This window comes from Glycine max, chromosome 18 (assembly GCF_000004515.6).
Source record: "Glycine max cultivar Williams 82 chromosome 18, Glycine_max_v4.0, whole genome shotgun sequence".
NCBI classification, from domain to species: Eukaryota; Viridiplantae; Streptophyta; class Magnoliopsida; order Fabales; family Fabaceae; genus Glycine; species Glycine max.
In genome coordinates this window covers 53,468,475-53,495,367 of record NC_038254.2, presented here as the reverse complement: position 1 = coordinate 53,495,367, position 26,893 = coordinate 53,468,475, and the positions used below count along the sequence as shown (strand labels likewise).

General features: G+C 31.1%; 4 protein-coding genes across 6 annotated transcripts; 2 read left to right on the top strand and 2 right to left on the bottom strand.

Annotated features, from left to right (window-relative positions):
* Nucleotides 1–4,907: 4,907 nt before the first annotated feature.
* LOC100795991 (dehydrogenase/reductase SDR family member 7) lies at nucleotides 4,908–9,551 on the bottom strand. 3 transcript variants are annotated; one of them, XM_006602784.4, is made up of 13 exons: nucleotides 9,255–9,551; nucleotides 9,096–9,151; nucleotides 8,967–9,000; nucleotides 8,102–8,200; nucleotides 7,838–7,986; nucleotides 7,253–7,291; nucleotides 7,017–7,109; nucleotides 6,430–6,528; nucleotides 6,161–6,247; nucleotides 5,569–5,652; nucleotides 5,400–5,436; nucleotides 5,248–5,313; nucleotides 4,908–5,120 (listed from the first exon to the last, which is right to left on the bottom strand). In XM_006602784.4, exons 1-13 carry the CDS (start codon nucleotides 9,319–9,321, stop codon nucleotides 5,092–5,094), a joined length of 939 nt encoding a protein of 312 aa, XP_006602847.1. In that variant the 5' UTR covers nucleotides 9,322–9,551; the 3' UTR covers nucleotides 4,908–5,091. The 3 variants fall into 3 exon arrangements, with proteins under 3 accessions (XP_006602847.1, XP_003552459.1, XP_006602848.1); XM_003552411.4 differs by lacking the exon at nucleotides 5,400–5,436; XM_006602785.4 differs by lacking the exon at nucleotides 4,908–5,120 and having other exon boundaries at nucleotides 5,400–5,440.
* Nucleotides 9,552–10,332: 781 nt separating this feature from the next.
* On the top strand, nucleotides 10,333–12,223 carry LOC100305656 (uncharacterized). The gene is made up of 2 exons (NM_001251706.2): nucleotides 10,333–10,568; nucleotides 11,662–12,223. The coding sequence occupies exons 1-2, from the start codon at nucleotides 10,359–10,361 to the stop codon at nucleotides 11,836–11,838; spliced, it is 387 nt and encodes a 128-aa protein (NP_001238635.1). The 5' UTR covers nucleotides 10,333–10,358; the 3' UTR covers nucleotides 11,839–12,223.
* Nucleotides 12,224–15,518: 3,295 nt separating this feature from the next.
* On the bottom strand, nucleotides 15,519–16,543 carry LOC102667952 (mitogen-activated protein kinase kinase kinase 20). The gene has a single exon (XM_006603511.2). It carries the CDS (start codon nucleotides 16,389–16,391, stop codon nucleotides 15,519–15,521), a length of 873 nt encoding a protein of 290 aa, XP_006603574.1. The 5' UTR covers nucleotides 16,392–16,543.
* Nucleotides 16,544–19,608: 3,065 nt separating this feature from the next.
* Nucleotides 19,609–26,016, top strand: LOC100801827 (calreticulin-3). The gene is made up of 14 exons (XM_003551642.5): nucleotides 19,609–19,769; nucleotides 20,391–20,498; nucleotides 21,033–21,225; nucleotides 22,461–22,719; nucleotides 22,950–23,006; nucleotides 23,099–23,146; nucleotides 23,268–23,354; nucleotides 23,473–23,530; nucleotides 23,633–23,700; nucleotides 23,844–23,936; nucleotides 24,643–24,699; nucleotides 24,778–24,873; nucleotides 25,573–25,596; nucleotides 25,866–26,016. The coding sequence occupies exons 1-14, from the start codon at nucleotides 19,664–19,666 to the stop codon at nucleotides 25,875–25,877; spliced, it is 1,266 nt and encodes a 421-aa protein (XP_003551690.4). The 5' UTR covers nucleotides 19,609–19,663; the 3' UTR covers nucleotides 25,878–26,016.
* The last annotated feature ends 877 nt before the right edge of the window (nucleotides 26,017–26,893 follow it).

The following is a 26,893-nucleotide window of genomic DNA, read 5'->3' as shown; positions in this document are numbered from 1 at the left end:
TTCCCAATTAAGAATATAATATTATATCCTGAAAAAATACCGTGATAGTCATTTTTTTACTGAAAAATAAAATTATATATATATGTATATATATATATATATATATATATATATATATATATATATATATAATATGATGGAAACTACCTACTAATAAATTATATGGCACGTCATTACGAAATCTGATAGATGAATCAGCCAAGGGAAGGTGATCGTTGAAAATAAGTGGGAAAAGAACGTGTTTTTTATCCTGTTTTTAGTGGAGGCTTTTTTGTTTTTTTTAATTCAAAGTAGTGTGCTTTTGGTAATTATTTATTAAAATTAGACACTAAAAAAAATTGCTGTGTTGTGGATGCTTTTTACTAAGCGACAGACCTTTCATTTTATATTTTATTCTTATCGTGTCAATAGAGAACTGAAGATGCAAATTTATGTAAAGTATGCTTATATCTATAATTATATATAAAAGAAATAAGATATTTTATCTTCATAACTACAACTTATAAGTTATTATTTTATTCCTATAATTATTTTTACAAATTATTCACTAATTTTTATTTAAAAATATAACATAAAAGAGAAGTTAGGTACGGAGTGTATATTTTCCCCTAGTTAGATATAATTGCATCCCTTAAAAAAAGTATAGTTGCATTATTTACTATAAAAATGAAAAGAAATAAAAAAAAAATCACTTCATAATATTATTTTAAGAGGAATATTAATTATATATTTTAGTATTTTTATTATCAATTAACAATTATTAAAAGCACGCGAGTCTCACTCTTCATCACTAAAAATACATATAATTTTGTATAATTTGAATAAACTTTAAGAAATGACATAAAATATGTTAAGCACTTAAGCCACTCCTGTAAGCTCAATTATCGTGGGCATGTGGTACTAGGCCTCCAGCTTTTATTAACCAGTTTAAACTTTAAACACCCTATCCATTTCCAGCTTCCCTTATCCCTACTTACTAACCAAAGTACCAACAACAATTAATATCCTTTCCTTTCCTTCTTAAAGTAATTAATATCCCTTCCTTACTTCTAGTATTATAGATCGAAATAGTTCACATGGCTCGTGGAAAGTCTATAATCTATTTCAGAGGAATTTTTTTAAAGTATTTAGTTAAGAATTAGATTTTAAATTATTTAAAAAACTTTCTAATTCTAAAAAACCAAGTGATTGAATTTTAGCTTAGATAACTTTTTAGTCATTATAGTTATAGGATTGTTTTCGTTTTAGTTCTCTTCACTTTTGTTGGATAAGGAATACGATTTAGATAAAGGAGTTGTAACATAAGGAATTAAACTTGATGTGTTTTGTAGATTAGAACAACAATTGCAATGTGTTAACCACATAGGTTTGAAAATGAAGAGGATTCGTATACTGTGTGTTTAGTTTATATTTTTATTTTCTATTTTTATTTTTTGTTTTTATTTAGAATTCTAAAAATATGATTTGACTTCTTGTTTTTTATTTTCAGGAGATAAAAATACTGAAAATTTATGATATATTGACTTGTTTTGTATTTTTAGATTTGTTTAAAATTATATTCTTTGTCACCCTATTTTTATTTTACCCAAGATGAGGTCCTGTATTCAACTAAAATCTGGATTTTATTGTTTCTATTTTCTAGTTCGTTTGGGAAAATATTTTCATTGAAAATATTTTTAAAAATCCAACCAAACACATTTTCATCATCATTCTCTGTTTCTAGTGAAAATAAAAACAAGAAATAACCTAACCAAACATCCCTTTATCCCTCAAAGTTGTTGTGCTTAAATCCATTTCCTCATGAATCTTTCATAATGTTTGGTTTGCTCAAATAATTTAAATTGATAGTAATGAATACTTGATAAATTCTTTGCTCTATTAATGCTTGACATGATTTATGTACTTGTCGTAATTAAAGTTTTATATTCTCTATTTTTTTTTTACTTCAACCAAACCTCTGAAGTTTTTAGCGTCATTATAAGAAAATTGTTGTCAATAACAACAAACTCGAGAAGAATTAGATTAAACATTGTTTATATTTCCTTTACTTTATTTTAGCGTAGTTTGTTTGTTTTTCTTTGGTTCTTTTTAGTGTCTTTAATTGTCTTTTCATTTCTTGTCTCTTTTTTCTTTCTTTAAATTTCATATTTTTCATTTTTTAATTATTTTGTTTATCCTTTCATTGTTTATTTTTCTCTCTTATATTCTTTTAAACTTCTACTTTTAATTTCTTGCTATTTCATTGGTTGAATGTATGTACAAATTTGTGACAAAGATTTTGGCAGACTTCAAAAGGTATTTCATGGAGGTATTGATCAGAGACAAAGTTCATTCTTGGGGGGAATCTCTGGCATAATATGATAATAGCAAATGAAGTTGTAAATGAAGCTAAAAAAAGAGAAAAATACATGGTTTTAAAATGGATTATGAAAAGACATAAAAATCAGTGTGTTAGAAGTTTCTTTTATATATAATGATAGATTGAGATTCTATGAAAATTGGATTAGGTGGATTGAATGATGCTTAGTTTATAGTTTGATTTCTATTATTGTTAATAGAAGTCTAAGCAAGTAATTTATGTTATAAAGGGGATTAAGACAAAGTGATCCATAAGCGCCTTTTATTTTCACCATCATGGTAGAGGAGAGGAAGATATCTTCAAAATAAAAAAAACTTGCTTTCGGTTTCGAAGTGGAAAAAAACAGTGTTGAAGCAATCTTATTGTAGTATGCGAATGATACAATCTTTTTGTGAAAATTTTACTCTTAACAATGTAGTGGTAATTAAGAGTGTCATGCAATGCTTTGAATTTGTTTTTAGATTGAAAGATAATTTTTATAAAAGTAGATTTGGAAGAATTGGAGTGGAAGGGGAAATTATTGAGAGATTCTCAAGCTACTTTAATTATTGAATTTTGCATCATCCATTTAGTTTATTTGGGTATGTGAATGGTACTAATCCAAATAAAAAGGAGACTTGGGATCCCATTGCCAAATTTACCAAGAAGTTTGCATCTCGGAAGCATAATGCTTGAGCTTGGAGATGCTGGACATGATGTCGAAGGTTTTGTAACCATCGTCGTGGTCATCAAAGAAAGTGGCGGAGAGGTCAAGGATGGTGGGTTTTTGAGCATGCAATATTGGAGATAAAGTTGGTAGTAAAAGTTTTTTTTTTTTTTTTTTTTATCGAAAACATAGGTGGTAAAAATGACATGGACACTCACATAAATGAGTATTTATTGATTAAGAACTAATCAGGTGACCCGTGTGTCATGTGATGCACTTGTTGTTTTTCTTTTTTTATATAATTTATATTTAATATCAATTAAATTGAAAACATAAGTTTATAATCAATTAAAAATTCAATATACTAAATATTAATTTAATTAGTATGTTCATTAATTTAAGAATTATAAAAGTTTGATGCAAATAAACTTTTAATGCTTTTATTATCAATGTTGTTACCTTAAATTAATCAAATTGAATTAACATAATTAATCATTAATTTTTATTATTTTTTATTAGTAAAACATAACAATCCCTTTCTTGGGCCCAACCTCAAAAAATACTTATTGGAAACTCATATTAGCAACATGTTAGCTTAACTAATCACAATCACCTTTTTTTACGTCACATGCTTTGCACACCAACCCTTTTCATAGCAAGCATCTATAATGTCTCTTCCATAATTGAGAAGGACATAAAAGAGAAGAGAAATTAAAAGGGAAAAGAGAGATTGAGAAGAGGGGTTTGAAAGGATTTGAGAACATGGACCATAAAAATTGAGATTTTAGAGGATTCAAAGAATGTAAATTGCAAATGTGAGATTTGAGGGCATAAACTTTGATAATAAACAATATGTGTGAGAGAGCGGGAGAAAAGGACATAAATTCATAGGTACATTTTAAAATTCACAAAAATTGAACATTTGACGTGGGAGAGGACTTGGAAAATGAAAAAACACTACTACACCGTTAAATTGCATAAAAACCGAAAAAGACATTTACTTCTCGAGATCTATGTACTAATCAAACAAAAATTGCGTAAATCAAATGTCATTAATAAGGCTAATTAGGTTGTCGATAAATGACCAATAAGAAATGTTTACTTAAGGTCGAAGAGGAAGATGAATAAACATAAATGTTTAACTAAGTTTTTTAAACATTTAATTAAATTACTTCTAAAAAATGATAGTAAGTCATGACTAATTTAATTAAAATAATTAAATTTCGTTAAAATTGTTGACAAAAATGTTTAATTAAAATTTTTAAACATTTAATTAAATTATGACTAAAAACGTTAGTAAATAGTAACAAATTATGACTAATTTAATTAAAAGGATTAAATTACACAAAAAACAATTTTATTGATGTGATATATTAATAATGGTGAAAATTTTAGCAAAAAACATAGATAGCAGAAGTAACAACTTTTATATATATCATGTCACTGTCTACAAGTGGGGGTAACTAATTATATATCTTTTGTAGTCACAGATCGTTGTCCTACGTACTTTTAGTTGGCCTTTGTATCCTACACTAACACGATATTACGTAGACAATCTGTTGTTTTGCAAGTCTTTCCCATTGATAATTTTAATTGTTGCTTTTTTTTTACTGCATTAATTAATTATTGATGCTATCTCAACTGGGTGTTGTACGCATTAGATAAATAATGCAGCTTAGCAACCGGAAGTATTAAGTTAAATGCATTTTTCAATGGCTTCTTCCTGCCATACTTGAAAATTGAGAGTATCACCTGCTCTGGCGGACCTATAGTCATATGCTGTAGGTTTCACTACTTCCTTTAACAGACAATAGTTTATTAGCAGATTGATTGTTCTGTATTTACTAGTAATGTGGAGTTTTTGTCACATGGCAGCGCCCATTGGATATTTGTAAACCTTAATTGTTCAATTAGGAAATCCATATAACTTTTCTGTCAATTGTCAGAAAGGGTGTTATTCAATTTGATAGAGAACCTCCGACTAAAAATATTTGATACAAATTTTTGGAGAACATGAACAGATGGGCATCAAGTGGCCTTCTTTTTTCCGAGCAGTAAGCTCAAAGAATATGTGTTTCCCTTCTGTTCAGCAGCTTCTACTCGACTTTTGCCAATCTACAGAGTTATTTGTACATGGTATCAGTATGTTACAAACAAGTATTTCGATCAATGTCGAGTAGTACAATAAACCAAAAAAATCGTAAAACAGTGACAAAATGCATATTATTGAGATGGAAAATACCTTGTCCATGACCCAATAACCAATAGTTGGCATGTACTGAACGAGATACATGACAGCAAGCACAGGCTGCACTCAAAGGATTTAAGGATTAAAGTTGCAATCTGGAAATTATAGTTCATACTAATTGAAAGAATCAACAACAGTATACTCACCATAAAGAATGCACAATATGCATGCAAGACAATTAGCCTATCTATCATAACCAAAAGCAAGTATTAAGCAGATTCACTGTACGAAATACAGAGAATCTATGGAGGCACAAACATTGAAAAATGGCGGCATATTTAAACAGAAGTATATTGGTAATATCAATGCTTTTACCTGATATGATATCCAAGCTTCCTTTAAGCCATGAGTTGCAGCAATAATAGTCAGCTCTGCACACCTTTCAGATGGCACACGCTTCTGTGGAGACAGAATTTTCAATGAAACAATGTATCCAGTGCAACACCACGTGGCACGAGTTCAAGTGGACAATATAGTAACAACTAACAACAAAGGAAAGAGGGTTCTGCATAATCCACGATCTCATTTTCTTTTCAAAATAACATTCGATCCTTACATATTTTTAATTCCGGTTTCATTTAGCAAACATGATATCAGCCAGCCATATTCATAGTTTTAAAATAACAATTCAATATGTGCCTACTATATCAAAAGGAAAAATATGTAGTAAAATTACATTCATCAGCTTTGGCTAAAAAAAGTACCATGAAAACAATTTTTTTAATTCTTGCAAAGCAGGCATCTATAAACATAGAATTATATCTTTATTCATCACTCTCAGTGAATTAGAAGTTTCTAAAGATACTTGTACTGTGTATTATGGTGGGAAGAAAGTAAAGAAAAAATACACTCAAGTTTTGTCTTTCTTTACAGTAGTAATGGATGATGAATTAGCAAATACACAAACCTCAGATGGAACCCTTGATCCAGCATTATTTGATGTTTCTATTGGACCAGGACAGACCACAGTTACCTGGATTCCTTTCTGACAAAGCTGCCACCATTAAATGATTAGTAGTGCATGATAATTAGAACAAAACAGCATCCATTGTACCCATTTTTTCTTCTCATTGGAGGAAAACTACTGCATTTTATCTTCCAGTTATGCACTATAGTATGGTTTATCATGGTAAATTGCATTCCTTCTACTGAAGATAATATACACACTCAACATACCTCTGAACGCAAGGTATGGAAGTAACCATTGAGCGCATATTTAGAAGCAGAGTATACAGCCTGACCTGGGGCAGGTGTCTTTCCTGCTGCACTACTCATCTGATAGTAAATGAAAATACAAAAAAGATTATCAATTTATGAATGGAAAAAGGGTTAAAAGCAATATTGAACAAGTTCTCCAAAATTATGTGCATTAGTTATTAGCATAGCCAGAAACTAATTCAATAACATAAAACATGCCAATATATTTTTACCAAACAGTTAAGATTGTGATTGTCCATTCAAGGATAATATGTAACTGAAAAGCAGACTAGTGACTACTCTCTTTTTTGTTACACTTGTTTTGGTAAATAAACCAATTTAGTCAAAACATCGGCCAGCAAGCTCCACCTGCTGAGGTTTCTAACCACTTAAAGTTTTTTGGTTTGCAGTTGGTGCACTTTCTGGAGCACCCAAACGTGAAGGTAAGAAATCCATGGATTGCCATTCAACGTGGAAATAAACGTGAAAACAAACACACACTTAATATACTATTGCCATGCAGATTCCAAACCAAAATCAGATATTATCAAAGAATTCTTGTGTACCACCACAAAATGACCATGCCCCCTCTTCAACATGAAAGGTGCCAAGAGCTTTGTGAGAGTTATTGTCCCCAGAACATTGACATCAAAGGTAGCCTAATCAGGAGAAAAGAATAATATTAAACTTCATATGACTACTTTTAATGTTTTGAAAGAAGACTAAAAAGGGGGGAAAACCTATTTTAAAGTAAAGCTTTGGTAAAAAAATGGCAGGAGTGAAAGTCTCCTCTATGAGATACCTTAAGACCTTCCTCAGTTACATCTAAAATTGATGTTTTCTGCAAAAAAAAAAAATTAATAATAATCAATTCATAATACCTTTAATGAAATTAGCATATAATATATAAATACCCATTAAAACAGATAGGTGAAGAGAAATTCCATCAACTCTCAACAAAGCATCATCACTATATCATACTGGCATGAAATGATAAGCAAGCATCATCCAATGGCATTTTCTCAATTGCTGGTGTTCAGTTAATAAAGATAGTTGCTACAAGTATGCTGACATGCAGAGACGCCAATCAAATTTATCACATTTGAAGTAGGAATTCCTGCTGATGAAATGTTTTTCAACTCTGAAGTTATTGTGCTATCTAGGAATTGGAATAAACATACACAAATAGAACCACACACACATTCTGTACAGTGAATTAGTGACTAATAATGTTGTCTATAAATTGTATTTCCAAATTAAAGGAGGGTAGTCAACTTTTATTTACTCTTGTTTTACACTAATATAACATAAACATATAGAAGTATTGTTTCCTGGTGTAATTTCAGATTATGAAACAAACCATTAGATAAAGCAATCAGTCACTTACAGGACGCTCAAAAGCTGCATTATGGACCATGTAATCAACACCAGAATCCGGAAAAAAGGATTCTGCTTTCTCAACAGCTATCCTAAGAGAATCCTCTCCAGATGATAAATCCAATGGTAAGATCTTGACGTCATCAGGTGCATGCTTACCTGGTGGTATGCAAACCACATATTAATAGAGCATGGCATGTGTCTATATCATTATTTGTACACAATATAATAAGTAATTTAGACCTCACACGTAGCTGCCAGTAAAACAACATACCTTTCAGCTGTGTCCTTACTCGGTTTAGCTCAGCTTCATTCCTTGCAGAGATAATAAGCTTGGCCCCTAAACTTGCAAACTGTTTAGCCAGAATCTCCCCTTCATACAATTCATTGAAGAAACAAGGAAAAAAAAGGAATCAGTTATAAAAGCATTTTTTTTTTGGTTCTCCATAGGTAATCTTCTTGGATAGCAATCATGTTTGAGACAGTGTTGGATACTAAAAGTGGTCACCTCTCCCAGTGGAGATTTGAATCTTAGTTTATCACATTGTGGGAGACTAGTCCCATCTGCTAGACCCAACACCCATTGGTTTATGCAAGCAAAATTAGTTACAATTAAGTAAAAGATTCTGGCTGTTCAAAGGAATCCTTCTATATTGTAGAGAAGAATTTAAGTAAAAAAGAATCCTGAAATAATAAAATAAAATACTCAAAAACTGGTATCGTTCAACATTGCAGATTAATTAGATTAAGGCACCTGTTCAATAAATTGAATTGCATTAAATGTCTTTATTAAATTAGTCGGATTTGGGATTGGGCCTAAGGGTATTCCCACAGTGGAAAGACATGAAACTAATCTCCCCAGGAAGTTGAATACCCGCTAAAGGGCAACTCCTCTATCCACAGGTGTTGCTCTATTTGCATAGTGAGGGATTGAAGTCCTGTTATATGTTTAAAGGACCACATGTGCCACACATTGTGGGTTTTGATTCCTTCACTTATCAAAGTGATTTCTGAATGAATTGGAATTGATATTGAATTTGATGTAAGTCCAATGTTAACATGAATGAATGAATCAACCCTATAGATTTAGAAGAGTGATATAAAAAAAATATAAAAAAATGGTAGAGTTGTTGTTATACCAATTCCACGGCTAGCACCAGTAATCCAAACAACCTGGGAGGAAACGAAACATTGAAAAGACAAAGTCATTTATTTAAGACACGAAGAATGAGGAAATCAAGTGTGTGCATCTCATTCATTCATGTAACCTTATCTTCAATCTCTTGGCGCTTAGGTTGCTTCTTAGACATCAAAGTGAAATCGCCTAATTAAAAAAAAAAGAGAGAGAGAGAGAGAGAGAATTAGAATCGAAATAAAAAATAAAAAAGGATAAATGAAGAGAGAAGAAAGAAGTGAAATGATAATACCATAAGCGATGAGGAACTTGTAAAGAAAGATGAAGAAAAGGAAGATGCAAATGAACACGATCAACATGGGGCTTTGCGATGCAGTACAATTCTACAAGCTTATGCTGTGCAGTTATTTTCGTGTTTTCGTTGCTGCGGCGTCAAATGCCTTCGCGATTTTTGAACCGGAACGGAAAGCCTATAAGCTACTTACAACAAAGCTGATTATTTCAAACTACATTAGTAAACTTTTTTCTTTTGACGTTTAGTAAATGTAAACTTTTTTTTTTAGATACTTGTATCCTCAAATTTGGAAAGTTTTTAAAATGTTATGATTACATTAGGAATAAATAGATTAATAATATCATCACATTATAATTATTTATTTTTATAATAATTATTTTAAAAAATTTACTAAAAATATATACTTTTGTTATAAATCAATTCTATTCGAATTAGATACAATTATTATATAGTTTTTTTTATGAATATTTAAAGTTTTCTAATTTTTTTTTATTTCTCCATTACTTGATTTTCTATTTTCGTTTTCAATGTCTTTATGTTGTTATAAGGTGTTTTACTTGTGTTTTTATTTATGGTTTCTATTTTTTATTTACAAAAATATCATCATGCTTTCAATTTGTTTTACTGAAATTTAGGAACTCCTTTTTAATATTTTTCATGCAATTCTTTGTAAACAGAAAATAAATTAAAAAAGTGTGACAATTTTATAATTAAAAAGTAAAAGAAAAAAAAAGGAATAAAATGAAATCTTTGAACTAATGAGGTAGAAAAGATAAGAGACGTCTTCTTTGTACAATGACAACAATAATGTTAAAGTTTAAACTCTATATATAAATATTTCTTTGTACCTTTCATTCTTTTATATGTATTGAAAATTGCAAACCCTGAATTAAGTTATTATTTATTGTTATTGTTAAAAATTTATTTCTTTTTAATTGGAGGGTGGGTTGGAAAATGGAGGAGGACCGATACAGAGGGATGAAGAAAGTTGGGCCTAACGTGTGAAGCCCAGCAAGTGCAGGAGAAGAGGTGTTTGGGTGGCATTTTATCATCCATCTAACAGAGAGGAGAGTGAAGTTTTGTGGTGTGGTTTAGTGTCAAATGGCGGCGAGTAGAAGCACTTTTCCTCTGATGAAATACTTGAGAGTGCGCGTCGACGCTCTTCCCCGCAACACTCCCTTAACCCTCGCTCCCAACTTTTTGATTCGCCGCTTCTGTGAAGAGGTTAGGGGTTGTTTTCTCGACAAGTCTGAGGTCACAGATCGCGTCATTTCCTGCGTCAAAAACTTCCAGAAAGTTGATCCTTCAAAGGTGAACTCAATCTCATTTCCGTTTACATCTGTTTGCTTTTCGCTTAGGCTTAATTTGTTTCTCGATCGTGTTATATTTTCAATTGCTACGAACCCTAGAATAGCTGTTTTATCTCTAACAGTCACTTTATTGGTGATGTTAAATTAGAATCCAGGTTTTGAAAAAAAGTTTTCAATCGCGATTTCGGCTGCAACGTCAATTATGTTTCAGTGTTTCGCGACCGTAATTGTGACCTTGACCGTATCGGTCGCATATGTATGCAATTTCTCGCAATATCAAGAAACCCTAGTTTAGAATCTTAGTTTGAACAAACCACTAATTTCGTCGTGATTTTGGCTGCAATGCAATGATGTTTGAGTGTCGTAACTGTGACCGCGGCCACATCACTCACATTTGTATGCAATTTCTCGTAATATCAAGAAACCCTAGTTTAGAATCTTAGTTTCAATAAACCTCAAAGTGAGCATTAGTTTGGCTGCAACGGCAATGACGTTGGAATGTTTTCAAACCGTAATTAAGACCGTGACCACATCGGTCGCATTTGTATGCAAAATGCAATTTCTTGCAATATCAAAGAACCGCCACCATAATTTAAAACCTCGGTTAAAATATTAATGTTGTCCCTCAAGTATTACCTTCACTTTTAAATAGTCTCTAGAGTAATAAAACAACTTAAGTATTACCCCAAGTATGAAAGCAATCCACAATTTTCCCTACCCATCAGTGTTGTTGCTAATCCGTTTTGTGCATTGGAAAAAATGAACGTTTGATGCCTCTGAAATAGCAATCCAAACACATAGTTAGTCCTAAGTTGAAGGGTTTTTTAATATTTGGGTTCTAGTAAGCATGATTTTTATATTGTTTTTTCACTTTAGGGACTATATAGGAGAGAGAGAGTAATCAAGATAAAATTGATGGTTTATTTGATGACGTTAGGTTTATATTTTCGCTGTTTAACCTATGAACTCTGTTTTCCAATGCATTAAAGTTTTGACTACTTTATTGGGCTGTTTTAATTATTTGGTTTCATTTGTTTTGAAACTTTATATTTCTAATGTTTATTGACGTTATTCTGAGTGTTTGTATTTGACAGGTTAACCCTAATGCTCACTTCCAGAATGACCTTGGATTGGATAGTTTAGATTCGGTAGAGATTGTGATGGCTCTTGAGGAGGAGTTTGGGTTCGAGATTCCTGATAATGAGGCAGACAAGATCAACTCCATTAAACTTGCAGTGGACTTCATTGCATCTCATCCTCAGGCAAAGTAGTGGAATTCTTTTGTTTCTCAACATCTAGTTTAGATGATCCATCAGACATTTTTGCTTCCATAGTGGAACTTTGTTTTCTCATCCCTCAGAAGGGTGTTAGCTGGGGATGTGCCAGCTTCATTTGGCGGTATTGGCATCCAGAACTTCACATTCTGTGTTCCTCCTATATTCGTGTCAATAAGAATTGTGTTAAATTTCCGATTATGAAATTGTGAGGTCTTGAGTTGTCCTCAGCAACAGATGCATTATGCTATTCTCTTTTGCTCTGTTTTCTGTTATTACATCATCCGTAATAATTTTGCTTTTGTTTAATCTCCATGCATCATAATTGAAGTTATACATTTATACTCTGCCAGATGGTTCTTATGTAATGAGTTGTTTCCGTGTTAAGAAAGAACTGCTCTTTTAGAGTTCTAATCTAGCTTCTGGTGATTTATTGTGACGTGTCATGAGTTTGTTGGTGAGTTAAAATTTGAATTTTTATGAGTTTATAATTTTAGGCAGAGAAATTGAGTTGAATTGCTGGAAAACTTATTTCTTCATAGGCTCGGGTGGGATTTTCAATCTTGTCCATAATTGAGTCTTAGTGCGTGAATCCTTCACATTTTTGGTCGTGGGAAATAATTTTTTGTGCCAATTTTTTTCTCTATTATATGAAAGATGCTTGCACCACTGAAAATAAAATCTTAGTACAAGGCATTTCTATCTGGGTTTCAATTAAAATGTCTTTTTCTTTTTGTTTATAATCAAGACCGGACCGGAGGAAGTATATTACAACCAAGTTGAATGCCTTAGATTTAAAAAAAGAAAATTCAAAATTAATTGTATAGTTTACAAATTTGATTTTTTTTAATTGGAAAGATGAGGAAAAAATAGAAGAAAATTTGAAACATTATTTCTTGGGGGTTGCTTTGGGCACCTAATATTTTTGCTGGGACATTGTCTCTCGCGTGTTGTTTCTGCTTCTTCTTTATCTGATGCTTCTTCTTTGTTCAGCTTTTTCTTCGTCATCTGGTTCTTCTTTCTTTGCACTGCGCACGTGGTTCTTCTCACGGTCATTGCTGCTTCCTTTGGTTCTTCTTCTTCCTAGTTCGTCATCTTCATTTTATATATCCTTTGTTTTTTGTTTGTTTTTGTTATGTACTTTACTTGATTCATTGTTTTGTTTGATTGAATGAATCAATGTGTTGCTTCGTTGTATTGAATCAAATATCAAATATTTGTTTGATGTGTTCTGAATTGATTGCCAAAAATGTAATTTTTGTGGAAAAAACCCATATGGATCTTGGTCATACGGATTGTTGATTCATATGGGTTATTTTATTTTATTTTATTTTATAATTAAGAGTATAAATTAAAAAATAAATTATTATATATAGTTATCAGTTTATTTGAATTTTTATATATTATATTAATATATTTATAATTAATAGCTTTTTCATAAGTACATGAGCCAAGCCAATTAATTATCTAAATAGACTTTTTTCAAAAGTTCCGTCAAACCTATATTCACTAAATATGTTTTTTTTTATAACTCTAAGTTCAATCTTTTAATTAAACATACCATATATAAAAGAGATCAGGTCATAAACTTCTGCCTCACTAGTTCTCATCCTTAAGATTAGGATTAGAAGTGATATATTTCAGGATGAATGTAGTGGCATATAGATCCAAAATATTTTTTCCAAGTGGGAGCAAAAAGATAGTCTAACATTTCTGGGATGAAAAATAATACAAGTTTTATTAACATGATATTAGCTTTGAAAATAGTAAAAATTAAAAAGATAAAGAAGGTAAAATAAACTATTATATATATATATATATATATATATATATATATATATATCAATTTATTTTTCTTCTATCTTGACCACTTTTTGTGGTCATTTTTTAAAAAAAATCAACTTATGGGAGCAGAAAAAATATTTATTTAATATTTAAGTAAAAATATTTAATATATAAGAAGGTAAAATAAACTATTAAAAACTTTTTTTAATCAATAATAAGAATAAAATAATAAATTTTTAATATATATAATTATGTTTAACAACGTTAATAATTCAAAATTGGTTGTGTTTAAGGATTTAATGAATTTTTTATTAGTTAGCATCAATCAAATGGGATGGTTTTCTTCCTTTTTTGTTTCTTCCTATAATTAACGATGGAATTTTTTAATGAGAACAAATATTACTGACGGATAATCTATTGGTCAAATCTGTCGCAAACACTTTTTAAAAAAATTGTCAATAATTTTCGTTACAAAATGCTTAAATTACTGATAGAAAAAATCCGTCAGAAATATTAACATTTACGATAAGAAATCATAATTCAATTTTTGTGACGAATGATGAGAAAAATGTAATTCACATTTTTCTTGTAGTGTTGGTAGATCTTCTACTATGGACATTCCTTCATTCGGAACAATATGAACATAGTTGTCATGAATATAATGCTTATTGATGTCTACATTTAGAGACTAACCATCTTAACTAGTGAGTTTGACTATTTACTTGCCCGCAAAGGCTTGTTAAAGAAAAATTTCTTCATTAACATCCAAGTCATCCTCTTCTCTTATAAAGACATCATGGGATTGTTTTCTAACACAAAATAACAATTCCACATTTCCACATTTTCCCCATTACTGATTTCCTCTCACGGAAGGTGATCTTGGATTCATTCAGTGCACCATAAAAAATTGAGATTTTGAAGATCTCTCACAATGTCTAGGTTTTCCCTTTAGCATCAAGAGAGCTTGTCCAAAGGTACTTCTAAGTCAAACTTTTCCCTACAAACAACTCCTTAAGAGTGCATTATTGTTAAACAACATGAGAAACATTGGCATCTACTATAGTCTTAGTGTTTAGAGTGTATGCAGGAATAACATAAGATTTGGCCATAGAAAATCCACGGCACTTGGGCAAGCGTGTACCCTATAGCAAAATTTATCTAATAAATATATACACATTAAGACATATCGACTTGTACATTGTAACTAATTTCAGAATATTCAGAAATAAAACTTTTATAGTTTCTCTCAAAATCTCCAATCATTTCTCTAATATGTAATATATCAAAGATTTTCTATGCTTGAAACATTTGGATGCTTTTTAGGTTAGCAATTTTGGATCATATATATATATATCATATAATTGAATGAGTTAGGATCATTATATAATTAGCCAAAATATTAAAGTGGTATAATTAATATAAAAGTATAAGGACATATATGTGGCTAATTGTGTAAATATCATAAGTGATATTATAATTTGATGAAGGTCAAATTATAATTATCAAATTGTTTGGAAGACCATAACCTATTATCAAGAAATAATGATTTTTTACATTTGGAAGATCATACAATTAATCTTTTCATCAACATTTCATCATCATTCTATTATGATTAATCTATTCTTTCCGTATTTAATTTTTTCATCATGATTTTGAGTATGAGACCACAAAGGAATTCTAGTAATTTTTGTACAATAATTTCTCTTTACATGAATAGAAAATATGTAGTTAGGATTGGTGATGGTCTCTTAAAATCAAATTGAATCCCAACATTCTATGCTCTAAATTAACACATGAATAAAAAAAATAGATGGATCATTTATCACCCTAAAGGAATATTGTACCTGACATATAGAAAACAATGATAAGAGAAAAACATTGAGCCTCTAACATCACATGTATGATTTTGCAGCAGAAATAAAAGGATGGTCGAGAAGCATGTTGGCCGTCCATCTCTGAGCAGAATCCTTGACGAAACACTTGTTCAAGAAATCTTGGCAAAGAGAACTCAGCCCAGAAGGCAACGGTGGTGCTTCTTTGAGGAATGCAAGTTTGAACATCAAGTCCCTTGTGGTAGGAATGTGGTTCCATGCTGGAAACCCGGTCATCATCTCGATTACCATGCACCCAAGAGACCATATATCCAATGGTGTTTCGATTCGGCCCATGACGGATTCCGGTGACATGTAAAATGGGGAGCCTCTGAACTTGATCTTCCAAAAGTCTGCATCAAACACCTCGTCTTTGGTCCTTGAAAGTCCGAAATCCGCGATCTTGAGTTGATAATCCACATCATTCTCCTCGCCCGAAGGAAAGAGAAGAATGTTGTCTGGTTTCAAATCGCAATGAACGACCCCGAATCGATGAACGAGAGAAAGCCCTTTGAGAAGCATGCGTGAGTATACTCTCACTTGGCTCTCCGAGAGTGGTTTCTTTCTGATCAAGTCTCCCAGAGAACCGCAAGGGGCAAACTCCATGAGGAGATTGTAGACAAAACGACCATTCTCCATGGTGAATAGGCTCCAAATGCATCGGAGAATTTCTTTGCAGCCAAAGAATGAATCTAATATGGTTTCTTCTTTCTGCAATGAATCTAAACCGTGAGGCTTTGAAGTCTTGACAGCTATTAGCTCTCCTTTTGCTTCTTCCGGGGCAGTAAGCACAGCTAGGGAGACGGTTCCATAAGAACCCTCTCCCAATATCTTTAGCTTCTCCCATTCAGTCACAGCTTCATGATCAGACCTTGCAGCCACGATATGATCCATGTTTCTCAAAATAGGTTGTCTCTCCAACGAAAAACAAGAAAGATCTTACACCAGCACGATCGTAAGTGCAATGGAGGTCACCAACCCTAAGCGATAAGCGATAGAGAGGATATAGTATGATAGAGAAATAACCATTTGTATGTGTTGTATAAATATTTATAAACCATGAGCTATCTATCTTTTAAGACTTTGAAATTACTGATTCAAAAAATGATTATATTTTCGCGGGAAATATTAATAATCTGACCGCCTCTTCGATCAAGATCAATTAATACCTATATTCAGATTTAATTCTTCTAAAGAAAGAAAAAAAAAAAAGGAGAATAGATCCTACTATGCCCTTTTTTTTTAAATATCTAACTTTCCCATCACCCCTAAAATAATCTAGAATATTTTATAATGATTTCAGCAATTTTAACTATTATATTTATCTTACTTTAAATTTCACACTTTTAATTTCTTATCTTTTCTTCTTTTATTTTTTTTTTATTTAATAATTGGACTTATATCACTTAAGTACAATCAAGTCCATGTAGATTTGATACTTGAATTTTTATTTTAATTTTTACTATTTATAATAAAATTAACACTTATATTTGAATTTTCATTTTAATTTTTATTATTTGTAATAAAATTAATACACTTACCTTACCAACGAGACAACAAGATTATGGACGCAAGGATAAGGACTTAAACATTATTAAACAAAATTATATTGTGTATGTAGGCATGAGGTATTAAATCATTAAATATTTTTGTTTTTGAAAGACATGGGTTAAATCATTATAATTTTCATATTATGGATATATGGATGAAAAATCAAATCACATTAAATAAATTTTTTTAAAAAAATTCTTATTTTTTTGTTATTTTTTTTATAGTGTTAGCTTTTTTTCTTTCATTGTATCTTTTCTCATCGTTGTATGTGAAGAGGTGTGTGTTTTACCAAACAGGCTGGCCAAAAGTGTTCTATAGTATATGTTGTTGCAGGTGGTGATGTCTATAGATTACATTGTTTAATTTTTGGTCCTATTGGATGTTACTTTTGTTTGTTGCTTATATTGAGGTAAATTGATAAAGTTTTAATTGGAATTAGTTTTCTCTTTACTTTGTTAAATGAGCATATATGGGATCAATATTCACGTTGCCTTCCGAATTTGAGTGATAAGAAGTATGAAATCATCAAGAGTAGTTGTAGCTTGTAGGTATTTGTTGAGGGATTTTCACACCGTATATTTGGAATTGAATCTATTTAGTTCTTTCTTTGTTTTAAAAAAAGTGAACGTGGAATCAAATTTCTTGATATTTGTTTGTTACGCTTTAATTTACCATATGAGCCTCCAGATACAAATCATCTTGCAAGTATCTTGACACATGATTTGGGAATTTGAATTAGATATATTCTACATATGTTTTGCTCTGCCATTTTTGCTGTCATATTCTTTTGCTGTTGAATTTTAATCAACTTTCATGATGAACTTAGTTATCTGGAGACGTTCCTGCTCTAATTACAATTCTTCTGTATATTTTCACAAACACTTAATTACAATTCTTCTGAAATTCAGTTTGTCATTTTGACAAAACTATATATATCAACTCAAATTTTATTAAGACCCCCCTCCCAAAAAAACGAGAAAAACAAAAGATAGGATGCCAATTCAGCCCAACAAACACCTAAGCTACAATCGGCCCATTATACAATCAAGCCTCCACAAACTTAGGTCATTCAATGTTTTCTATATCAAAACACCTTTCAATTGCCATTTAGAAGTTATATCAAGTTTTGAAGTTTGTCTTACAATCACTTCATCTCTAGAGCAATCAATCTTTTAGTTGATTAAGTGCATGATTACATTAAAATTTACAAACTTAAGTTTGTAAAAGTATTTTGAGCTTTACTTCTTTCAAACTAAGTTATGAAAAAATAAATTTGAGGAGTAAATAAATATGGTTCCAAATTCATTTTGCTCTCAAACGTACTTTTAGAATGACTTCACTCGAAATCCAAACACACCCTAAATCATATTATGTACGTGATGCTGATGATTTCAGAAACAATGGTCAGTGGGTTATCTATGTAGTTTATGTCCTGTTATGTTGTGAATTGTGTGCAACGTTTATTTTTCCACTGGCTTCTGGTACCTTTTTTTTCTCACATGTATCCCCTTTGGAGAAGCAATATATTTTTGTGAATTTTGATCTCTGGTTTGAAGAACTAATATCATTTATTAGACTCAATCTTCATTTAGCTTCCGGTACCATGCAATTGTAACACAAACCATTTTTTCATTTTATTATTTTTTTTAAAATTAAAATAAACAAATTCTTATAAACCTAAATATTTATATTAACAAAATTCTTTATAACAAATATCCTAAACGTATTAGTTAAAAGACCAACAAATAAAATATAAAAATCACAATAAGAATATATGAAAAAATACTACTCTTTTTGGACTGAAATATAAACAAAGAAAATTCAACCCATGTTGAACTAAAATATAAGTAAATTTTAACTAATTTTTTCTTATTTAATGATAGTATTTATAAAATATATTTCATTTAATTGGGGTTTTATTTTCAATAATTCTTTTTCTTTTTTTGTTTTATATGATTAATATAAATGTTACTTTAAGAAGTAAACTAACTTTTTTATTGAGTCTATGAAAATTAAATAATATTAATTTTTTTCTTATATTTCAATCCAGAGATAACACTTACTAAATGGAGAAATGAAGGCTCGAAAACTTTAGAGGACTTTAAGTCATCATTGACTATTCATACGCGTTCCTCAAGTCGTCCACGAAAAAACGTGGAAGGAGATTCAATAGAACACAAAATGTCTTTCTCACTTTGCCTTCTTGTAAGGTCTCGAAGACTTTGACTTCCTCTTTGTCTCATTTTATATAAAAAGAAAATCTAAAAAAATAAAAAATGACACAGAAATGCAATAAAGAAACGGTACCATTGGCTATTGCTACGTCAAATTGTCCCTCTACTAGACAGTTGCAACACTAATTAGCATTTCAACCATCTACATCATTTTATTTCCAAGTAAAGACCACGCTAAAGCGGCAAGACAAATAAATAGTAAATTATCAAACTTGTCTTAGAATTAATTAAATATTGTACTATAGTGATACTTTAGTGTGTGTGGCATATATGTAATTATGATGGCATGAGAAGGGCAAAGAAGTAGATAGGTCCTTTAAAAATCCACTCTGCAATTGGAAACAAGTGGTGTCAGAAAGCAAATATTGCCTATTCGGCAATATGGCGGAAAATGGTTCAATTGAGCTGAACAAGTTTGTGTTGTTTTGTTTGTTGTTGCTAATACAAGTGGCAGTTTCTGAAATCATTTTTGAAGAGCGATTTGATGGTATTGCTGTTTTCTTCTCTGTTCTTTTTTTTATATATATACTTATTTTTTAGTTATATCATATTCATGTGTTTCAACCGTTACCACATGTGGGTAGTTAGTTAGTTTGAGTTGGTGAATACCGACTAGTTAGTTAATTGGTACTTAAGTAGATGATTCATTATATATTTATATTTATATAAGTCACGTATGTATGTATGGTTAGTATGTAATGTTTTTTTTTTCTTATTTAGTGAATTTCAATTTCTTAGATCACTCTTCTCCACCAATGATTTCCAGCACCCACTTCCTTAACAACTATTCCTTTGTTTGGTTGGATATGGAGAAGGCACCAGTTTTTCATTTTCAATTCATACTTTTTCACTGATAATTTAAGAATGCCACTTTTTTTCCCTTTTGTCTTTTGCTTTCACTACTTTGCATCACTACTTTATGCACAAAAGCAAAATGAAACAAAACATTCATGGCATCACTACTAAAAATATTAATTTGAAAATGAAAAAACAAACCAAACAGCTCCATATCAAAGGAATCCAACTTGTAGTTTATAGGGGGTTTTGGTTTTTCACTGATGATAGGAATATATGATATGAGTATGATAATGTGTTGGTTTTTGTATAGATGGATGGCGAAGTAGGTGGGTGAAATCAGACTGGAAAAGCAGTGAGGGCAAAGCAGGTTCATTCAAGCACACAGCTGGAAAATGGGCTGGTGATCCAGATGACAAAGGTACTTGTTGATTTAGTATAACTTCATAATGCTTTTGCTACACATAAAATGTGAAATGGATTTTATTGAGTTATTATTAGTATGTTTTAACAAAAAGTTTAGGATGGACATTTGCATTTATATTAATGATATCTGTGTTTAAATAAATGGATTCTCTCTCTCTTTCTCAACATTTAAGGGTGAACTAGGGTAGGAAAGAAAGACATCCATCATCCATGAGCCAATGATTCAGTTAGCAAACCTGTTAGGTATGAGAACATTTTGGAGTTAGCTTGTATTTTTTTAGAATATAAATATAAGGAACTTTTGTGTAATTTTCATAATAGAGAGGAGGTTTGTGCAGAAATGCAGAATACAGATCAGAGGAGAGTAATTTACTCCCACAAAATTTTAATTAGTGAATAACTTGTATTTGTTTCCTTTCTTAATATGTACAAAAACCTCCAGTGATGCCAAACATTACACTTCACATTATCATACTCATATCATATATGGTTGGTTTTGTAACATGTTGCTATTTTGTGGATATTGTAGGTATTCAAACATCCAGTGATGCCAAACACTTTGCCATCTCTGCAAAAATACCAGAATTCACAAACAAGAACAGAACATTGGTCCTTCAGTATTCTGTAAAATTTGAGCAAGAGATTGAATGTGGTGGAGGGTACATCAAGCTTCTCTCTGGATTTGTTAATCAAAAGAAGTTTGGTGGGGATACACCATATATGTATGTTGCTTATTCCATTTTCTTCACTTTGTTTTTGCTTCTTGATTTATATCAAGTGAACAGATAGTAAATCTGCAACCTAACTAAGCTAACTACTTTTAAAAATATTACAAGAAATTGACTATCTCCTCTTTTGTATTTTCTATTTTTAGAAGCTTAAGTAAACTAATGAAAATTTAAATTACAACATGAAATGAAAAATAATATATCAATGCTGAAATTTTGGTTCTTGCCAGACAAGTAGATGATATAAAGAGAAACAAAATAGAATAAAAAGATGGTTGGATATAAGATGATAGCATTTACTACTCTCTTTATAATATGCACTTGCAGTTTTTCAAAAATACATAATGATCATCATTTACTTGTAACTTCCTCAATTCTCCCTCTTAAGCTGCATAGATAAAAAAAAAAAGTGCCTAGTTCATGATACTGTCACATTAGCTGTTGAGATATAAAACTTCTCTCCTAATGAATGGACCTTATTACTCAAAAGACCAACATCTGTATTCCATACTTGTTTTAGTATGTTAATAATCTAAACCCTCAAGCTTAGTTCTTTCACTTCAAGACGGGCATTGGAACAGAATTTTGTTTCTTTACAAAATTTGTGAAAGGGTGTCCTTTGATTATAATGTTAGTCCAAGATCTAATTTTCTAGAGGATAGGAAATTGAGTTATAATGACTTGTAAATTCATATTGAATATTACTTGTTTTATAAAACTTTGTCATGCCAATGGTTTATGATCCTACCCTTCTTGTTACTGGTAGTACTATTTTTATGATGTGACAATGTGAAGCACGGTAGAACAAATAATAGACTGCGAATTGACCTACTACCTTAAAAAAAAATTCTAAAGCATGTTAATATATGTTATAAGGTTTTCCGATCAGAAGGTACTCATCATCTTACTGTGATTAGAAAATAGCATTCAAGGGGTGAAATATACTAATATAGAGATTTCATTATAGTGTAGAAAACTCGGTTCAGAAGTAACATAAAAAAGAAAGTTTATGCATGTTGAACTCTAAACTTCTATTTTATATGCATGTTATTTTTATCCTTTTACTAGCTTGCTTTGATCATAACATCTCATTTTGCTTCAGTTGCATTATTTTTATAACACTTTATGTACCACATCTGGTCTAACTTCATTTTTTTCTTGATCCATGTTTTCTAGTTTTACCTTAAAAAACAGAAAGAAAGAATGTCCTGCTGACACATTCTCTATAGTTTAATGTTTGGACCAGATTTATGTGGCACGGATACAAAGAAGCTCCATGTGATACTCTCCTACCACGGTCAAAATTACCCCATAAAGAAGGACCTGCAATGTGAAACTGACAGGTTAACTCATTTCTACACATTCATTCTCAGGCCAGATGCCACATACAGTGTCCTGGTTGATAATAGAGAGAGAGATTCTGGAAGCATGTATACAGATTGGGATATTCTTCCTCCACGAAAAATCAAAGATGTCAAGGCCAAAAAGGTTTCATTTTGAGCTGTTTTACTCAGTAGTTAACTTCAGAATTCTGATGTTGTCCTTTTGCATGTTTTGATGCTTTTGGTCTTCTACATATCTTATAACAATATTATAAGATTTCCTAGAGTACCATAAAGAGAATTAACTTATCTTAATCAGATCCTATTGTTGAGATATTTTTTTTTGTTTCTGACTATAACTTGTATTTTGAAATTAAAACATCTTCCAAATTGCAGCCTGCAGACTGGGAGGAAAGAGAATACATTGAAGACCCTGATGATGTCAAACCTGAGGTATCCAAAAACTCTAATGATAATGGAACAAAGGGATGGTAGTTTTAGTCCATGAGATGGCAAGCTCATTTATTTGTTTATTGCTATTGCAGGGATATGATTCAATCCCAAGAGAAATTCCTGACCCAAATGCTAAAGAGGTTAGTGTTAGTTCCTTGCTTATCTGATTTGATGCATTATTTGGTTTTCAAATGTGATTATTTCTCAATAGGGAGATAATTGAGCGGCTTTTTTTTTATACATTTGTTTCCTTTTAATTAGCCTGAAAACTGGGATGAAGAGGAAGATGGGAAATGGAAACCACCAAAGATACCAAATCCAGCATACAAAGGACCATGGAAAAGAAAGGTTAGTTGATCAAGTTTGAGGAGCTAACCATTATGCCACAAACATTAATTTTTCCCCATTCTTATTCGATTTTCTTTCATTATCCATTCAATCTTACTTGCAACCTCTATGTTGACAGAAAATCAAGAACCCTAACTACAAAGGGAAATGGAAAACTCCATGGATAGATAATCCAGGTATGTTCAAATGTATATCTAGGTTCTTTGTATAATTTAATATATATTACGGATTTTCCTACATACTAAGGAATGCTTAAATTTCATGTTTTCCTTTATCAGAGTTTGAAGACGACCCTGATCTTTATGTGCTTAAGCCTATCAAGTATGTAGGCATTGAAGTTTGGCAGGTATGATGAATGTAAACTTCCAAATTTGGTGTTGGCATGTTATATGATACTGTAGACTTCTCTCTCTCCCTCTCCATGAAGTGCAAAGCTGTTAGGCTAAAATGGATGGATGCAGTTAATATAAGCCAAATACTGTGTTTCAGGTTAAAGGCGGTTCAGTTTTTGACAACGTTTTGATTTGTGACGACCCTGATTATGCAAAACAAGTTGTTGAGGAGGTGTTTGCCAACAGGGAGGTGGGTTTTTCTCTTGCATCTGATTTAACTCAATATGCGACTTGTAGGTGGCACTTGGGTTGCATATTAAACAACAACTAATACTTTTTTCGTATACAATTGTATTGAAATTTTCATTGATTTTATAGAAAGTAATTGTATTTATTTAAATCTATATTATTTATGTAAACTTGTTATTGCATTGTGGGTTTTCTTTCCAACAAATGTACATTTTCTTGGTGAAATAGTGTCTATACTTTTGAGCTGTTTTCTTTTTAGTCTTCATGGAGTTTTTTAATGAAGTCTGTAATGAACATGTGTTCAATGTAGTCCTATAATCAACTGTCATCCAAATTAGGCTGTAAATAGAGTCAGTTGCAGCTTATTTGGATGCAAATGTGTAACATGATTTGATGTGCAAAGTAGACATTTACCAATCAAACATCTATCAGCTTGTTTGGATGGCTATCAACAATTGGAGATAACTTGAGACTTGAACACAAATAGTAAATTAAGGGACTCAATTGAAAATTTGAAACAGCATGGACAGATATGAATGCAAGTTTAAAATGTATGGTCTAGAAACTTAATCAAGCCTTTTTAACTTATATTTTATTTGCCTCAACAAACGTCTATTTAATAGAAAGAACAGTGTATTCAATTCTCCTTAATATGTGTCTTGTCTTGGGGTACATGTTAAGATTACTCTTATTTTTTGGCATCTCAGATTGAAAAGGAAGGTTTTGAGGAAGCAGAGAAAGTGAGAAAAGCCAAAGAGGAGGAGGTACACTTTTGAGTTCCATCATCTGTATTGAGTCACCTGGGTTTCTTTCTTCCAGGATCCTAACTCTTATTTTTGCAGGAGGCTCAAAGAGCAAGAGAAGAAGGTGAAAGGCGTAGACGAGAGAGAGGTCATGATCGACGATATCGGGACAGATATAGAGACAAATATAGAAGGGTATGTATCATACATGAATACATTCAATGTTTATTCTTTTCCTTTTGAGGACAAGACAAATGGCATAGGTACTAGATTGGAATAAGACTCCAGTTCTAGAGCAGTGTTCTAGTATTTATAAATGTGTCTTTGATCTAATCTCTCTTTTAAAATGTGTGGAAGGTAAACCAATTTTCCTAATAATGTTATGGGGACTATTTTACTTGAGTTAAGCCTTACCTTATGGGAATTTGTCATTAAGTTCTCTTAATAATTATATATACTTGTGACTGGTCATTTTTAGAGCAGAATACTATGTGATGCCCTTGAAAGTTGAAACTAAAAGTTTAGCCAATGAATTAGGGAACGTATGAACTTTGTTTTGAAACATTAGCTACAGTACTTCAGTTAGATCTCAATAAATGTATTTGAAAGAGAATAAATGAAGAGATTGAATTGGTTTATTTGTTACTCATGATGACTTTGGCAAACTGTTTTGAGATTTAATCCTCATAAAAAAATAAAATAAAAGATGTTTAAAGAATTATGAGGGATTGGTAAATAACATTCTCCATGATGTTCTTTTTGAAAAGAAAACCGATTGTCGTTATGGTTATCTATGTTTTGGATTTAGATGCTGATTTCCCAATACTCTTTTTATTGCCTTGTTTTGCAACAATGATTAGCTTTTCTTACACTTAGTTGTTTTCCTATGTGCAGCATCGCTATGATTACGATGGTCATGTAAGTCGCCTTTTTTTCCTAAGTTATTCTCTCTAATGCTTAATTAAATTCATTGAAATATAGGTGACATTTTGGTGATCAATCTCCTAATTTGTTCACCTTAATTCATTTTTGAATCACAACTTTACATGTCACTGCATTAATTAAAAAAAATTAAGTTGAGAAAGAAGTTGTCAGCACGTGGTTGAGGAATGAGTGTGATTGATTTGCAATCTTTGACATCTTTATGATGTTGTTGTAATCAGAAAATGACTTTCTTTGATATGCAGGACGAGCTTTGATGGGATAAAACGTCCTTCTCAATTATCTGGTTGACAAATTTCAAGATTGTTATGAATTATAGTTACATTGATAGTCCATCTCATGTTACTTTCCAAGGGAAACTTTTTAATTTTAAATAAAAGTGGTTTATTTGTCGCATATCTATATAGGAGTATTATTTTTGTCTTGTCTTCAGTTGTCATGCATTTACTATAGACTGGGGAATATAAACCCAAACCCAATTTGCCATCGATAAGAAGCTTGCAACAAGGGCTATAGAAATGTGCACGAGTTTTTTTTTTTTAGCAGCGTTTTTACATTCTTCGTATAACATCCTATTAATTATTTGTGATATTGGAACAAAAATAAACAGCATAAACTCTAAATATTGTTATTTACAATAGAGGGGAAAAAAGAGAAATGTGAGATAAAATGAGTGATGTGATGAAGAAAAAAATGGTTATAAAAAATATTGTGGGAAATTGTTACAAGAGGATTATTCAAAAACTATATTAAATCAACAAAAAAATATGTATTTCTTGTATAATTTAATATTTTTTGTGTTTTCTATTTCATAAGTGTTTACAGGAAACCTTGCTAGGATCCCCATGTATGTTGTTTTTGGGTAACTATTTGTCCATTAAGTAAAATAAAATAAAATGATCAAGAGTGAATTTGTTGTAAATATATGTATATATGATCTTGATAATGTCAAAAGAAGAATCAAACAAAGTTGCTTTAAAAGATAAGCATGACTTCAAGATTAATACAAGATTGTTTCAACAAACAAAGTCTTGCTTCAAGATTAACTCAAGATCAAGTCTTACCTTAAAACAGAGTGCTTTCAAGACATGCAAAGCTCTGGTAATCGATCATCAGAAAGTGTAATCAATTACCAAAAGACAGGGTTGAGAAATAGTTGTTGAAAAAGATTTTGAATTTGAATTTTCAACATGTAATCGATTATCATATGTCTCAGCAACGAAACTCTTGAAATTCAAATTCAAAAGTCATGACCCTTCAAATTATAACTGTG

Coding starts and splice junctions, on each gene's coding strand:
- LOC100305656 (NM_001251706.2), top strand. CDS start 10,359: ATGGCGGCGAGTAGAAGCACTTTTCCTCTGATGAAATACTTGAGAGTG. Junction 10,569..11,661: donor AGAAAGTTGATCCTTCAAAG/GTGAACTCAATC, acceptor TGTATTTGACAG/GTTAACCCTAATGCTCACTT.
- LOC100801827 (XM_003551642.5), top strand. CDS start 19,664: ATGGCGGAAAATGGTTCAATTGAGCTGAACAAGTTTGTGTTGTTTTGT. Junction 20,499..21,032: donor TGGTGATCCAGATGACAAAG/GTACTTGTTGAT, acceptor TGGATATTGTAG/GTATTCAAACATCCAGTGAT. Junction 23,147..23,267: donor CTGACCCAAATGCTAAAGAG/GTTAGTGTTAGT, acceptor CCTTTTAATTAG/CCTGAAAACTGGGATGAAGA.
- LOC102667952 (XM_006603511.2), bottom strand. CDS start 16,391: ATGGATCATATCGTGGCTGCAAGGTCTGATCATGAAGCTGTGACTGAA.
- LOC100795991 (XM_003552411.4), bottom strand. CDS start 9,321: ATGTTGATCGTGTTCATTTGCATCTTCCTTTTCTTCATCTTTCTTTAC. Junction 7,292..7,837: donor ATGCAGCTTTTGAGCGTCCT/GTAAGTGACTGA, acceptor TTTTTTTTGCAG/AAAACATCAATTTTAGATGT. Junction 5,121..5,247: donor GTTATTGGGTCATGGACAAG/GTATTTTCCATC, acceptor ATAACTCTGTAG/ATTGGCAAAAGTCGAGTAGA.